This window comes from Populus nigra, chromosome 12 (assembly GCF_951802175.1).
Source record: "Populus nigra chromosome 12, ddPopNigr1.1, whole genome shotgun sequence".
NCBI classification, from domain to species: Eukaryota; Viridiplantae; Streptophyta; class Magnoliopsida; order Malpighiales; family Salicaceae; genus Populus; species Populus nigra.
Window position 1 is genome coordinate 1,440,840 of NC_084863.1, and position 17,489 is coordinate 1,458,328.

A 17,489-nucleotide genomic window follows, 5' to 3' on the forward strand; every position below is an offset into this window, starting at 1 on the left:
AGGAGTTGATGAAGTTTATGATCTTACTATAATAAAATGAATGATTAATGTATGTGTGATATATAATATAATGAAATAATTTTATAGTCGTGATGTGTGGATTGATCAAACTATCATGTCTTTGTTGAAGAAGTAAAGATTTATATTGAAGATTATGAAGAAACTTTAAAGAAGAGTGGTTATATACTAATAATTGATAGATGTATAAATCAAAAGATAATTTTCATTAATAAAATTATGATTAAATTGTCTTAAAAAAAAATGTGTTGTTTAAATTTATGGATTTATCAAGTGTTTTGAAGATTTATGAGTTGTGAGAAAAAAATGTTGTTCAGAGAGGTTGTTTTGTATATTGAGCTATAAAATATAATGTATTTGATAATCAATAATGCTTTAAATTATGTTATTGAAGAAAGACTCAAAGAAAGACTTTTCATTAATGTTTTAATCTGTTTGTGTTAATTGTTACTCCAACTTTATAAGAATATTAGTAGAATATGCTTTCAGCTAGTTCTATTGTTGGGCATACTTCTATATTATAAAATATATCCTTTAATATAACATGGAATTAACTATTTAATTAGATTGAAGATCTTAGCTTATGATAAACCTAAGGGCAGTGCACTGTCATACAATGTCCAAGTCTAAATTTAAAAAGAGAGGATAAAGAAGTTTGTTGGATTATTTATAAAGCCCAGGGTAAGTTTTCGATTTACAAAGAAATGAAAGTAGAGAAATTGCCTGGATTATCTTGATTTTTATGTGCTCCTAATTACTTATTTATTTTGTATACTAATTTTATGATTATGATGCTTCTCGGTGTTGAAAAAGGAAAAAAAATTAACAATGATTTGCATTGGTTCTGTTTGTGTTTAGTGTGAATGAACAATTAAGTGTAGGAATTTGAGGTTAGTTGATAAGAGGTTTGAAGATTGGAATTAGCTGTGGGTATAGCCATTGAAAATTTATGCTTTAGTTGGTGTGTGTATTGATAGAGAAAATTAAAGAATTAATTTATTCATAGCTTGGTTGCTCTGTTATCTCTGTTTTTTGCAATTGTTGTCTTTATTACTTGCTTGTCTTATTTGTCAATACAGTATCGAAAGGACTTTTGACATATCCAGTAAGAATGTGTATATAACACCTGCAGTTATATTGACCCCTTTGATTAGTTATCATATTCTAGCTTGTATTACAACAGATGCGCCAAGATTTGACATATCCAGCAAGAATGAAAGGAGGCTGTTTTCCTTGAATGATCATTGCTGGGTAAGAAATTAATTATTTCAAAAGGTAACAACAAAAAGATTGATGAGAAAAGGCACAAAGGGCCACAAGAGACAACTTTCATGCAAAAAGTATGGCTTTATTCTATCTAAATGGAACCTGAAGGGATTCAATGTATTATGAAAAAAGAGTTACTGGTTGGATGTTGTCTAAATGAAACCTGAAGATGTTTAAGTGTATTTCCTATTTGGATGCCTTTTTTTATTAATTTTAAAGATGGTGAGATGTTAGATAATTCATTATTCGCTTGAAGTCTATAAATTTTACAGAAGGAAAAGAAAAGCTAATTACAAAGAAAGAAAAAATGACAGCATAATTGCTCAAAGTATTTAAGACATGTCTATACATAAAATAGAAAGAATTATGATGAAAAAAATATGGTTTTATATATGAAAACAGAAAGAAATAATCCTCACTGATTAACTGGTCCTGTAGATTAAGTTTTTGAACAATTTGTGTGTTCATTTATTACATGGAAAAAACGTTAACTCATGTAATTTCTGTGGCAACACAAAGATTGTGAAAAGGGTAAAAAAATTTAAGACACGTGAAATTCTTTTATTTGGTCGGGAAGGTAAGAGAATGGACATAAATTGGTCCTTAAAATCACGAAACAAATTTTTGATTAATGTATTATTTCAACTAAAACCCTGTAAGGACATTAGTAAAAAGAGATGTAATGGAATTTGATAACGAAATAATGAGGGTGTGCCATTAATGATGATGTATTTGTAGGTGAATCAGAGAAAGAGAGTTAAACACTAAGGTAAATTAAAAGATGACGATCATGAATGAGACCACCTTCAAATCATTTCATTTTTTGTTCATACGATTTTATCAAGTGGGTTGTCAGGTTTAAAGGTGGCAATTCTTACTAAAGGAAGAAGATGGTGCGTTTGAGTGATTTGTGATTTTAATTTTATATTTGTGCCATCCTGCTCTTAATTGACTGTTAGAGAAAGCTTATGAAGTTAATGGCCACTAATCTATAGGCTCGCCATGGCTATCATGTTTTGCTGATGAGTATTTTTATTTTCAGCGGAGAATAGAAAGATAGCATAAGCATCATAGGCACCATACACATAGTTTTTATATATTTATTTAATAAGTTAAAATTCTGATCAAATATAGTTAATCAAAGGAGCAAGATATTTCTATGAAGTAGCAACAACAAATCTCATAGGCTAGCATTTGTTATCTGACACAAAGAGTTATTTTGTTAGGAGCAAGGATCTCTTGAATATAAATGTGGAATATGGAAAAAAAACATTGTGATCTGGAAATGCAAAAAAGATTTGGATTGTTGTTTGTAGGCAGCAATATTGACAAAATGTATGAGATGTGCATTGCATGGACCAAGGGTTGTGAAGAAAAAAAGAACACTTACATGAAACAGCAAAGGCAGGGAGCAAATTCGTCGATGCAAAGCAGAAAAACAAACAGCAGACGAAGCGAGAGACTAACCTGAAAAAGCATGAAAAGACTTTATGAAAAATAGAGCGGCATGAGACTGATTTTTTTTTTGTTTATGTTGCAAGAAGACTCATAGATGTTCAAGGGTATGAACAGAAAATTGTAACACACAAAAGATACAAAAATGAATGCAAAGATTACCTTTTGGTAATAATTGAATGATATCTTTGTAAACAATGTTTTTGGCATAACATGATGGTTTTCCTTCATGATCGAAGGAAATAATCCTTAGCCCATTCTTTGATGTAACTCTTGACAAAGCAACATATAATTGACCATGACTGAAAACTTGTTCTTTCAAGAAGAGACCAACAACCTTAAGTGATTGCCCTTGGCTTTTATTAATAGTCATAGCATAGCAAGGCCTAATAGGAAATTGTCTTTGTTTGATTGTGAAGGGGCATTTTTTATCATTAATTGGAAAGATAATCCGTGGAATAAAAACTCGATCTCCAATGTTAGAACCTGTAATAATCTGGGCCTCAATGATTCGGTTGGCAAGCTGTGTAACGATAAGCCTTGTCCCATTACATAAACCAGCAGAGGGATTGAGGTTCCGAAGTAACATAATTGGCGTGCCAATTTTCAAAGAAATACTGTGCTGGGGCACACCATTAAAGTCAAGCTGGTTGATAAATTCAATTGGATACAATAAGTCAATGTTGTCAATATCACCAGAAGTTGTTTGAATAGAATCACAACTAAGAAAGTTGTATTTATGACCGGGTATAACATCAAGGATAAAATTATTAATCTCAGAAACAGTCAGGTTTTTCGGTGTAACAATTGCCCTGTCTTTAAAATAGAATGGGTCAAGATAAGACTTTTCAATGTCAGGATATATGGCAGAGACAATAGCTGCAATTGGAGAATCGATTACTTGAACTTGAAGCTCAGATGGGATTTTGATAAATGCTGCATCATGATCATCTGAAACAGGCAAATCACATATTTGTCCATCACCAACTAAAAGGATCCACTCAGCAAATTGTCTAAGTTCCTCTTTTTGAGCTGGGCTTAAACCATCAGCTGATAGCCGCATATTTTGATTCAAAGTGAGGAATGTGAATGCAGACCAAAGCAATGAGCTAGTAAAAGAAGCATTAATAATTTCTTCTTTTGTTCCTCCAGGTATAACAGGAAGAATTTGTCGAAAATCCCCACCCAATAAGACGGACTTGCCACCAAATGGATTGTTAAGTCTAAGAACATCTCGTAGAGACTTGTCCAAAGCTTCGAAACAGAATCTATTATTCATTGGAGCCTCATCCCAAACAATGAGTGATGTCTTCTCTAGCAGTCGTGAAAGGTGAGTGTTGTGTTTAATCTCGCATGTTGAACTCTCACTAACTTCTAATGGAATTTTAAATCTAGAATGGGCTGTTCGGCCTCCAGGTAATAAAAGAGAAGCTATTCCAGATGAGGCAACAACAAGAACAATTAAACCTTCAGATCTAACTCGATTAATAATTGTATGCCATAAAAAAGTCTTCCCTGTTCCACCATGACCATGAACAAATATGAGCGCTTGTCTCTTTTGCAGTATAGATGTAACAATAGATTCATAAATGTTTCTTTGACATGGATTAAGAAGTGGCATAGCCAATGAATGGTTATTTCTAAGCTCAGTAAGATCATAGTCAAGCTCTTCTCTTAAAAGTTTGTTCCTGACTTCGTCCATCAAGTGACCATTTGGCATTGGAAGTTTATGATCTTCTAATGATGTCCCAGAAGCATTTAAAAGTTGTTCAAGCTTATACAACACATAGTTCCTAAGTTCGTCATTAGATAAACGAACGTTCAACATTGAGAAAGAAGATCTTAGATGATATTCAATGTCATCATGCATACAATGCCAAAAGTGATTGAAAAGACAATTTGGATCAGCAACCTCGCAAAACATAATAATATTAACAAAAAGTTGTCTTAGCTGCGGAGAAGAAGCTGTTGGAATAGCTTCACCAAATGCATCCGACCATTCTTTATCATCTCCTAACAGCCCCAAAGCCTTGCATGCAAGCTGAAAAGTTGGAAAGATTGTACCAGAGACTTTCCGCAAGTCTTCAAAGCTCTTAGCTCCTCTAACATGATTAAGCAACATTCTAAGAAAATACAACTCCCCCGCTGCAGGATGGACATACACAATGCGACCAAGGCAAAATCCACGTGATCTAATAATCCATTCTTTTTGCTTAGGATCCCAAACATACCTGTTTGGAAATTGTGAGTAAAAGAGATCTCGTGCATTGACATCAACTCTATTGCGCTCAAACCACTCTGTAAGCATTGTCTTATTAATGCCAGGTCTTCCAAGAACTGATGATAAGGATTGATTACCTGAAAAAAACACATGGTGTTGTAATGGCAGATGGACTTGAAGTCTTTCAACAGCTGGGGTCCTTGAATGGATTGGGAATTGGAATAAACGCCATACTGCTTCATATGGACAAATGAATCTACAATTCAGATAAGCTTGTATTTCATCATCAGTATCTTTTTTCATAACCATTCTACATCGATCAGCTCCTTTGCTAACATACTTAAAAAGATACTTGATAAGCAGAGATTGACAACAAATTTCAACATTAATGTGTGCATTGTATCGAAGCAAAAGCTCTTTGTTGTACGGGACAACATGACAATTTGATAGGGAAATGCCATTCTTAACAATGTGACCCATAGGCTGCATGCGTCGTTTATAGTAAACAAAGCCATTCTCACCAAAGGTGGTTGCATCTTTGTTTTTTTTTGGAAATTGTTTCGAACATTTATTCTTTTCCATACATTGAGCCTTTGGATTTGCAGCGCCGCATGGACCATGCATCATAAATTTTGAAACTATCTCAAAGCAAATAGGATCTTGATGCTTGTCAGGTATTTCAGCTGAAATAATAGAGTCAACATCCTCAGGCGAACGGAATTTGAATTCAGGAGCCAGCCAAATTAACAAATGAGTATACGGCAAACCTCTTTTTTGAAACTTCACAGCGCAAACATCTAAGAAGAGAATGCAAGTAAAGAAGTAAAAACAGATGTTTGCAGAAGGATAAAAAAAACTTGAAATTTAAGAAATGAAAAAGAAATACCAGCAATCGTCCGTCCGAAAGGTTTTCCGGACTTAATGAATGAGATCATATCAATCAGCTTGGAATGAAATACCCTTGCGATGATGTCAGGTTTGTCCTCAGGCTGATAGCTCCTTGTTTTTTTAATTTCTCGGTGTATTTCAGGCCAATTAACATTACAGGTAAATGTGATAAAAAGATCAGGATTCCCATAACATCTACATATGGCCATAGCATCTTGGTAATTATTAACCATATACCTAGGGCTTCCTGTTAAAGACGATGGAAGTATAATTTTCCCTGTAGTTGATCCATCAATATCACCTCTAGTAACAGCATCATGTATTCCTTTGTAATGCTCAGTTCTAAGATTTTCTTGGTTTGCACGTATAAAATCTAAACGCTCTTCTTCAACATTAACAAATGCATCAACCAAAAATTGTTGGTACAATCGCCCGCCTTTTATGAGAGTGCTTTCTTGTTTTTCTCTTTCATGAATGAGATAAGCATAATAAGCCCTCATTGAAACCTTTTGTCTTTTTTTAGGTGGTTGCTGCTCTTGGTGAGCTAATGGAATATCAGTGTGAAAACCATCCTCACCATATGGAAAAAGAAGTGGGTAATGAAGGGACATAAATTTTGGATGAAGCTTTGAGATCCTTTGAAGTGTTCCAGATAAACTTTCAATAATTATGTCTCGATCAGATCGACAATGACCAATGTCCCCAACAACCAAACCACCAATGTCATTTAAAGAAGGATCATTGTATTGCCTTGAGTCATCATCTCTTTTACCAATTAACCGAAGCTTGAATTCTGGAACGTCAACATCCCCAAACCTTTGTTTAGCATGACGGAACAAACGAACTAATTGATTTGATGAATCAAGCATACTGATAAGACCAACAACAATCTCACTATCCAAGATTGATTGAAAATTTTCATTGCAGAATGGTTGCAACCGGTTAGAAACTTCATTATCTGTATCGAAAATATAAAGCTGCGCAAATTTAGGTCCTTTATTATCCATGGGAAGAAGAGAACCCATAAAATGGTGGCAGTATCCATTGACCTTAAAAACATAAGATCCAGGTCGAGAATTAACAGAATGATCAACCACAGCCCCCATGGACGTGAAAGCGAACATTGAGTTATAAGCATGAATTTCACGCCGAAATTTTTTGGACAATGAACCATTGTTTGGGTTAAGGAGGTTATCAAGGTAGTTAGGTGTTTCTTGTGGAGCAGGAAGCACAACTTTCCCATTATTACAACAAAGTGTAAAGCATGGGTTTGTTTTGGATGAACGGGCCAAGCGTTCTTGCAACCAAAAAAGAGCGTTGCAATGTTTACACTTGTATGTTTTATCGCCAAAATCAATGTATTCAATTAAATAACCTGGAAAAAAATGAAGCTAAGATACTTGAAGGAATGATAAAAAAAAGGTAATTAGAAAGAAAGCAAAAATGGCCATAAAAGGTACATGATTGGATTACATACGTCTTTTTTTTTTCTGATATGATGCTTGGCTTATAGTAGATTGATGATTAACGGTTTGCTCAGAGAATCCTTCAGATTCATGGCTTGAAACTACATCACTACAGTGAAATGAAGCAAGGGCGGTAGATTGTGGAGGATTGGATAGCCTTGCTGCACTAATGTCATTACTTTCAGTTTGCACTATGTTGCTTGATAAGGAGAAGGTAGTTTCTATATCTATGTGCTGGCGTGAACAGACTAAAGTGCCAACCCCTTGAGTATGCTGTGGAGCAGGTGGTGTATTTGAAGAGCCTGGGTTATCAGATAGAAAGATTCTATGAACGGGGGTTTCATAGTCATTCAAAACAAATTGTGAGGATTCAGATGACGGTATATACTGATCTGGTTGAACATGTCCGTCAGGACTTGCCATGTTGTTGCTCTAAAGAAACCATGGAATTTAAAAACGAAGTTAAATAAAAGGGAAAAAAAAAACTTTGATGAGAACATGATGATGTCTAAGTGAAGGAAAACACAGGGATAGAGAAAATCTTAATGACATGTGCTTTCTAAAGAAATCATGTAAACATAGGAATAATAAGTAATTAAAAAACAAAACACAATGAAATTAAATGCTGGCCAAAGATTTATTGGCTTGCAAGGTGAAGGAAGTACATTAGACTGAAATCTTTGATATATTATCAGACATGATGATAGGACAGGCTTAGCTAAGAACACAACTCCTCGATTCAGGAAATCATGAAGATATAACAATAAAAGACCAAGCAATTAAAAAAAAAGGAAATCATGAAGATATAACAATGAAAGACCAAGCAATTAAAAAAAAAGGGCATTATGTGTTGCTAAACATAGAATTACCATAATCATGATTAAGCATGCAAGGAAATACAAATGCATAAAGTAAAGAACAGAAACGCAAAAAACAAACCTGAGAAAACACCGATGATCAATAAAAGTGGCTGCCTTAAAAGATCTGAAAAACAAAGTTAAATTTTGATTAATATGTGCAAGAATAAAAACAAACAAACATGCATTATAAGACCTAGAGAATAAGACATGAAAAAATTAAAAAAAATAAAAATAAAAGATCAGGCAACATGTTCAGGTAATAGAAATAAAGATCACAATCTCAGCAAGCTGTTTAAAAAAAAAACAACCAAAGGAAAAAAGAGAAGAAAACTCAGAACAATTTTTGTAATTTTTTTCATGACATTGTCCTGTGTAGTGCAATGTTTTTTTTTAAATTAAAACATAGGATAAGAAATTGTTTTTATTTTCGAAACTATACTATAACCCATAGCTTGACTTATGCAAACATTGCTAAAAACACTAAGGACCTGTGACTAACTTTCTTTATATGATCATAAGGCATGTGAAATCTGTTGCAAGCTCATGCCTCAAACGAACAATGATAACTAATCCAACCTCATCATAAAAGTAGAAGTGCCATGTTATTTCATCAAATGTCACCAACACCATTAACACATGTATGACAGTCATCAAGAGAAGTGTTTATTTGTACATATCAACGAATACTTTGAATTTCTCTTTTCACATCAGATGTAAAATAATACAGTGCGAAAAATTATTTTTCTGTCAAGCAGAATGGAAAAAGTAATTCCCACACCTAAAAAAACAAAACTAAAACATGTCCTAATGACTATAATATAATCCAAGCTTCAATTCTGATGGTGAGAAAGATATATAAATTAATATTGAATATGATGAATCATATGTGTTCTGGAAATCAATACTTATGAGCAAAGCAAGTTTGTTCTTGCCACCAGGAATGAACGACCATTTAAATTGTTTAAAAACCAGCATGAAAGAACAGTTAATGAGCGATGGCTGCCTCTTTTTGTTGCTTGCATAGTGACCGCCCATACTTTCCTTTTTATTATCCCTACATACACCGTGCCCCTACAGTTCTATGAATCGCATCTCCGATGGAGTTTCAAGAAGCAAACTTAGCAGAGCGGTTCCAAAAGGAAGAAGCTAAGGAGCAAGCAAGCACTGAAGATGTATGCCGACCAAGATTTGGATCTTTAGCTCTTGAACTGTCACTTTCCTGTTGCACCAGTTTCTAGTCCTTGCATATATATATTTGCCATCCCATTTTTCTTTCAACAAATCAGCCACAATAAAAAAAAAAACAACTAAAACGTTGTATCTCAATCTTGAAAGTCCGGCTTCTCATTACAACAAATCATCAGTTTTGTCAAATGAATGTCATCAAAAATCACAAACCTTGTCCAGTCCAGTGATTGAATCCTAGCATTCAACGGATAAATTTTTCACCATATGCAACTACATTCTCTTGTGTGTAGCCTCTAGTTCCATATTCGATCGTCACCCTTTATCTCCGTTTATTCCCTCCTCTCTACGGCTTCTTTGTCATTGTCCTCCATATATCAAACATCATTATAGTTGTATCCGGATGTCCTGTGACCTTATTTGGATCCAACAAATGGCATGCAGCTCACATGACCAGCACCTCTCTAGCAGCAATATTTGAAGAATTAGTTTACTGAATCCTACTCTCCTGTTGTCGCTCTTCTTCTTACAGGTGCGAGTAGCATGCTATCAAAGGGGGTCCTCCCACTGTACTACAGTGAGTTTATTCCAGGAAAGAAGACAAAGAGTGACCTTCAAGTGTGCTTCTTGTTCGTTTTCTGGCTCCATTCCATCCTTTACAAACCACAGGTCCCAGGTCCGCCCTTTCCCTTGAACATGAGCTCTTAGATAGATATCAGCATAGCTTCGTAATTAAGCTTCCCGCACACCTTCTCTGAAAGCGAGAGCCTGAGATGCTTTGCTTGGGTCTTCATGGCTTCTTACTTACTTAAAAACAAAAAAGACATGACCAACATACTGTAATGGTCTACTTCCAGCACCGAACGATTTCTGAGTAATATTTGTATGCCATAACAGCTACCTTATTCATTACAAAAACGATATGGCATCCTATATTGCGACATGTAATTAAAAAACATGCCTGTAAATTTTATACAAAAACAACAAAAGAAGTTCCAGAAGCTTGGCAAAAGAATAAGAATTGGTATGCAGAAACACAATTGGCCGTGATGCTATTTGTTGCAAAACTAATCATCATGCACAGCTGTTGGACAAAGAAACGCACAGAACCCAGAATATGGTGTGACACAGATGCACCTGACATGAACGCACGACGACGGCCAAAGAGCAGAACATGAAACGATATGCACCAGGACTTGATGAAACGAAGACAGACTGCAGAATCACACAAAGCACAAAGAAAAGAGAAAAGAGAGAAGCCCCTTTTTTGAAGAACATGGCAACGATAGCAGAATGAGACATAAATGTAAAGACACTTAATGGGCAATGCAAAAAAAACAGAAGACTACTTTTCATAATATGACAGAGCAGAGGCAATGCAAAACATGCAGACATCAAGATGAGCATAGCCACTTTTCACAACACAATCTTAAAAACAACTAAGAGGAACATATTCTAACCTTGAAGTCCAAGCCTTCTCCTGAAAGACGATATGATAAAGGAACAACGAACTGCAAAGGAAAGCACAACAAATGATGGCCACCCGAATACTGAACAAACAAAAGTTGTAGGAAAACACACCTTCAAAGACTATAAGAGAGGCGGGAGCTGAGAGAACTGTGTCGTTAAAAATACCATTTCAAAAGAGCACCATCGCATGCAATTAGACAATCAGAAACCACACTAACCAGAATAGAAATGACAACGAAAATTGAACAGGAAACAATGAAAACGGGGGCAAGCCTCTGTGAATAATGATGCCAATGCCACATCCATTTAATGCACCACTAAAGAAGATTAGCCAACTTGACTTTATTCCAAATAAAGCCTGAAAACATTTAATGCACCATTAAAAAAACACTGGCTAATTCGATATTGTCCAAATGAAACTTGAAGACGTGTAGGCTCATTGTTTCTTTGCATGGCATTTTAATTATTCGAAAGGTGATTACATGTCAAATCATTCAGCATATCCTGAACTCTATAAGCCTCACAGAAGAAAAATAAGTGTAATTGTTCAAAGCATTTAAGACGCTGGCATGATGATGTCTGTCTTTTCAAACTTCGACAGTAACAATATATTTTGCGATACAATGCAGAGACGATATATATATCTTGGCGGAGAAAACCGTGGGGAAAGCTACAGTACTTTCCCCACGCGTTTTAGAGTTCTTTAATATATATATATATATATATTTATCAAATCATGTGAATTGTCTAATTTACTCATGAATCATTAATACCTGTAATAATATACACAAGAGCACCATTGATTTTTTCAAATCCATTTTATTTTTATTTTGGGTTTTACGGATCCAGAGAAGTATTCATCTATACAGATGCCCAATTGCCTTTCTTTAATTGGATTATTTTTTTATTCCATTCAAGGTCTCAGTGTTAGATATATATTTGTATATTTCCTCATCAGATCAAGTTGAATCAGATATAATGTAAATTAACACAGTCAAAATCTTAAAAAAAACAAAAAACAATGAGGTTCATGTGGGCTTCTATAGTACCTGTCCTTGTAAGGAGTAGGTCAGTAATTCATGAGCGTATTAAATGACTAGAGACAGGATGGTTTCATATGAAACGAAGACTTGAGCACAAAAAGTCTTCCTTTCCTGATAAAATGCAATAACTAGAGCAAGCTGCAATATGAACAAATGAAGCTGCGTGTTCTTTACCATATGTGTAGTCCCTCTCTATAAATACTACCACACAACCGTTCCCTTGACTCGCATTACATTGTTTTCTAAAGCCACCTGTAGATTGAACTCTTTGTTCAGCACCAAGAAGTGAGCAACAGAAGAGAGGAAAAGAAATGTTTCAGAACATTATTGATGCCATCACTGGTTGTTGTACAGGGGACTGCAAAAAGAAGATAAGAGGCACTGTTGTGCTGATGAAGAAGAATGTTCTGGACTTAACTGATTTAAATGCTTCGATTCATGATCGTGTGCATGAGTTTTTAGGCCAAGGAGTCTCTCTGCAACTCGTCAGTGCTGTTAACAGTGACCCTTCAGGTACATGCACAATCTGTTCTTCTTCCTATCATTTTGTTGCCTTTTCATTACTTGATGCCTTTTCAGCCCTAAAAGGCCATTTTTCTTTGTTCTTTTTTGGTGGGATATGTTCTTTTTTCCTGGATCGCTGTAGAGGAGATTTATTAAAAACACCTAGAATTATGGAACAAGGAAAAGATAAAAAAAAAAAAGCCAGAGGAGAGAGTATAAGCCATATACCAGAAAGAAACCAACAAAATTTGATCCTAGCAGTATCTATCATGCAGGCTGCAAATCATGACTCATTTTGCCATAAAAATTACTAAAATGCGAAACACACTAATTTGTGAGCTGCCTGTAGTCTGGTGTTTATACAAGTTCTGCTCCTTCAAGCACAAAAAAGGAAGTGATGGACTGGTGATTTAGTATTGATTAATTAAATTACTTGTCATAAATCAATTAGCACCTTAAAAACCAAACAGATCATGGGCTTGAACTTGGTTCCTCGTATCTGATGGAAGCCTTTGTGGATATTCTCCTACTGATTGGTATTGGGTGGTCTCCTGGGGTGCTTGGTGGCCTAGTTGTTGATAAGTCTTCTGGCTCCGCTACCCCATCTGACTTTGCGGTTTGAAAAAAATGATGTTTAAGGTTTTTTTTTTTTTTTTTAATTTTTAAAATCAAAATTTGAGTGTAAAATTTTAAATGGGTAAACTTACCTGGGGCTTGATATTATAACTTAAAAATTATTTTCAATACATAAACATTTTGCAGCAGCTACCTTCCATTTGTCTGATTCAGCTGGATGCACTGTGTTAGTGATTATGACAAGCATATACAATTAATTAAAGATGACGTTGGCTTTCAACAAGCCACAAGCCACAACCTACCCTGAAAGTGAAACATCGTAGTGAAATATCTTGATTTTCATGGTCACTATTGACCTTAAAATCCAGCCTTGGTTATCTATAAAGAACTTCAACTTGAAAATGTTGACTGGTCATAATTGTAGCCCATCATTATAATTGTCACTGTAGACCTGCAATTTCCTAAGATTGCACTGTTAGCTGACTGATGTGGATTTTGATGCCCCTTCGTAGCGAATGATTTGAAAGGGAAGCTAGGAAAACCTGCATATTTGGAAAAATGGATCACTACAGTCACTCCCTTAACAGCAGGCGAGACGGCATTCAAAGTTACCTTTAATTGGGATGAGGAGATTGGAATTCCAGGGGCGTTGCTAGTAAAAAATAATCATCAGAGTGAATTCTACCTGAAGACTGTCACTCTTGAAGGTGTTCCTGGTCTAGGCCGAGTCCATTTTGTTTGCAAATCGTGGATTTATCCTGCAGAACATTACAGTAAACCTCGTATTTTCTTCACTAACAAGGTACATAAGTAACTATAAAAGGCTGAAGGTAGTTGTACATGTTATCCTGAGCTAACGTTTTTGATACATTTGATAGACATATCTGCCACACGAGACACCAGCACCGCTTCGTAAGTACAGGGAAGAAGAACTGTTTCATTTGAGAGGAAATGGAGAAGGAGAGCTTAAGGAATGGGATCGCGTCTATGACTATGATTTTTACAATGATTTGGGATCTTCTAAGAAGGGTTCAGAGTATTTCCGTCCTGTTCTTGGTGGCTCTTCGGAGTACCCTTATCCTCGTAGGGGAAGAACAGGCCGCAAAAAAGAAGGTAATCATCCGGTTGAGAATCTCAATAATGTCATCAATGGAAATCAGATTTTTTTACTGTTTAATTGTGTTTTTATCCTTCTTGTCATTTCTAAAGTTGTTCGATGATCTTGTTATCTTAAGCAGATCCCAACACTGAGAGCAGGCTGCCACTTCTGAAGAGCTTAAGCATATATGTTCCGAGAGATGAACGATTTGGTCATCTGAAGATGGCAGACTTCCTTGCTTATGCACTGAAAACCGTAGCTCAAGTTGTTAAAAATGGAGTGGATACATTTGTTGACACCACCCCTAATGAGTTTGACTCTTTTGATGATGTATTGAAACTCTATGAGGGAGGATTTGAGCTGCCTCATATTCCTCTATTAGATAACATCAGGAAAATCTTTCCCTTGGAGTTTCTTAAGGAAATTTTCCGAACTGATGGGGAACGTTTTTTCGAATTTCCAAAGCCTCAAGTGATTAAAGGTTTGTACTTAAACATTTAACTCTTATGTTCCGGCTATTTTATAGGCATACATTCACCTATCTCTTTTTCTGACAACTTAATTATGATATGTTACACAGATAATCATTCTGCTTGGAGGACTGATGAAGAATTTGGCAGAGAAATGTTGGCTGGAGTAAACCCTGTTCTCATTCGTCGTCTTGAGGTACACGGAAGTTCTAATAAATATTTCTGTTTGGAAAATTTATCAAGACAGAGAACCATTTGGGAGTTTATGGATTACAGATCTTCTCATTCTTTGTTTCGAATAATAATTCATTTGAACGCAGGAATTCCCCCCGAAAAGCAAGCTAAATAGAGAACTATATGGTGACCAAAATAGTAAGATAACTGAGGAGCACATACAGAATAGTCTGGATGGACTGACCATCGATGAGGTATTGCTCTATCTCTATTAGTTTCTTTGACAATTGAGTTTACAAATCGGATCGTGGATTCTTCGCAGATGGAACTGCTGAATTTAATCGCCTAGAAAAAAAACAATTTTAGCTAAAAGAGTGTTTGTTGCATAGGCAATCAGGAACAGCAGGATGTTCATATTAGATCATCATGATGCATTGATGCCATATCTGAGGAGGATAAACACTACTTCCACAAAGACATATGCCACAAGAACCCTGCTTTTCTTGAAAGATGATGGAACTTTGAAGCCACTTGCAATTGAGCTAAGCTGGCCTCATGAAGAGGGAGATAAATATGGATCCAACAGCGAAGTCTACACCCCAGCTGAAACTGGTGTTGAAAGTTACATTTGGCAGCTGGCTAAAGCTTATGTGGGTGTAAACGACTCCGGCTATCATCAGCTTATCAGCCACTGGTATGCTTCGGCAAAGAAAAATCAACTACTACAAGAAAAAATATTGATGCAGTTGATTAGTTAATTTCTGTTTCTAAATTTTCTTGTTTTTGTAACAGGTTGCATACTCATGCAGTAATGGAGCCATTTGTGATTGCAACAAATAGGCACCTCAGTGTGCTTCATCCGATACATAAACTACTGGAACCTCACTTCCGGGACACAATGAACATAAATGCACTCGCAAGGCAGATCCTCATCAATGCTGGCGGATTTCTGGAATTGACAGTTTATCCTTCGAAGTATGCCTTGGAAATGTCATCATCACTTTACAGAAGCTGGGATTTCACTGAGCAAGCACTTCCTGAGGATTTGAAGAAGAGGTAAATCCTAGTCTATTTGTAAAGGCTAATTCATAGTTGTGATAATAAAAACATAGAGAAATGTATGCTGATATAAGACTCCAGGAACAATAACTCTAGTAAATTCCATAATGCTTGGGAATTTAACTTTGATGAATGCTCTAATAACGCTTTATTTCATTTCAATTCCATGCTACCTTGCTTTATTCAGAGGTGTGGCAGTTGATGATCCAAATTCTCCGCATGGTGTTCGTCTCCTGATAAAAGATTACCCATATGCCGTCGACGGACTTGAGATATGGTCGGCAATCAAAGAATGGGTCAGAGACTACTGCTCTTTCTACTACAAGACTGATGAAATGGTTCAAAACGACACTGAAATCCAATCTTGGTGGAAGGAAGTGAGAGAGGTAGGGCATGGTGACCAGAAAGATGCACCCTGGTGGCCAAAGATGCAGACTCGTGAAGAGCTAATAGAATCATGTACCATAATCATATGGGTGGGATCTGCTCTTCATGCAGCTGTCAACTTTGGGCAATACCCTTATGGAGGCTACCTTCTGAATCGTCCAAGCACAAGCCGTAGGTTCATGCCACAGAAAGACTCTCCTGAGTACGAGGAACTCAAGTCGAACCCTGACAAGTTTTTCTTGGGAACAATCACTGCCCAGTTGCAAACACTTCTTGGCATTTCCCTCATAGAAATTCTATCAAGGCATTCCTCAGACGAGGTGTATCTTGGGCAGCGAGACATTCTTGAATGGACAGCAGACAAAGAACCAACAGAGGCGTTTAAGAAATTTGGAAGGAAACTGGCAGTTATTGAGGACAGGATATTAGATATGAACAGAGAAGCGAGATATAAGAATCGTGTTGGGCCAGTCAAGGTTCCATACACTTTGTTGGTTCCTACCAGTGAAGCTGGGCTCACTGGAAGGGGAATTCCAAACAGTGTTTCAATCTAAAGCTTCTCCACAACACCATGTATTCTAGCTCGATATCATTTGTTGCTATGCAGGCACTCTTACATAAAATTTTTGAGCATTTTCAATCACCAATATCTGTAATTCTTATCAGATGCCTTATGGCACATATGTCCTGGTGTAATAAACTTGATAAATAATGCAGAACAGAAGTTCTTTTTAGTCCTCTGATTGACATTCAACTAACTTAAACATTGTTCGTAGTCGGCTAATTTCCATACTGTGAAGTGTCTGGGCTTCCAATGGCTTGTATCACCAAAACCAAATTCAACCAGACCAGATAGAGGTTACAGGAAAATGCCATTTCTTGCTTCACGAGCTCAAAATGATGGCACTTTTCTTCTTCCTAAGAGTGAAACTACAAGTAGAGATGAATATTTTCTTGGTGAAAAATTGCTCTTGTTAGTTATTGCTATGAAGAAGTGATTTCCACCCTCGTTAACTATGCACAAAAGCTATTTCTTGTGAGAAAGCTTGGAGTTTAGGATTATGGTTGTAGTAGTGGTTGCAGTTTAAAATGTTTTTTTACTTAAAAATTGATTAAAATAATATTTTTTTAATTTTTTAAAAATTATTTTCGAGATCAAAATATTAAAACGATCTGAAAATATAAAAAAATATAATTTTTAGCAAATTTTTTTTTTAAAATTTAAGGGAACACGGTTTCAACCGCGTTTCTAAAAGAAATAACGTTTGTCTACAATATTCAAACCATGTTTGATTTAAAAAACATAAAAAAATAATGCTATTCCAAGTTAAGTATAATTTGAAAAACA

At 35.7% G+C, this 17,489-nt stretch overlaps 1 protein-coding gene and 1 long non-coding RNA gene across 2 annotated transcripts; one reads left to right on the top strand and one right to left on the bottom strand.

The window, feature by feature from the left end:
• Window positions 1-11,937: 11,937 nt before the first annotated feature.
• On the bottom strand, window positions 11,938-13,178 carry LOC133670008 (uncharacterized). The gene is made up of 2 exons (XR_009833992.1): window positions 12,605-13,178; window positions 11,938-12,512 (listed from the first exon to the last, which is right to left on the bottom strand). It is a non-coding gene; the product is annotated as an uncharacterized LOC133670008 (long non-coding RNA).
• On the top strand, window positions 11,943-16,875 carry LOC133670007 (probable linoleate 9S-lipoxygenase 5). The gene is made up of 9 exons (XM_062090388.1): window positions 11,943-12,385; window positions 13,465-13,754; window positions 13,831-14,065; window positions 14,191-14,532; window positions 14,632-14,717; window positions 14,842-14,949; window positions 15,085-15,389; window positions 15,488-15,751; window positions 15,942-16,875. Exons 1-9 carry the CDS (start codon window positions 12,184-12,186, stop codon window positions 16,693-16,695), a joined length of 2,586 nt encoding a protein of 861 aa, XP_061946372.1. The 5' UTR covers window positions 11,943-12,183; the 3' UTR covers window positions 16,696-16,875.
• Window positions 16,876-17,489: the final 614 nt, after the last annotated feature.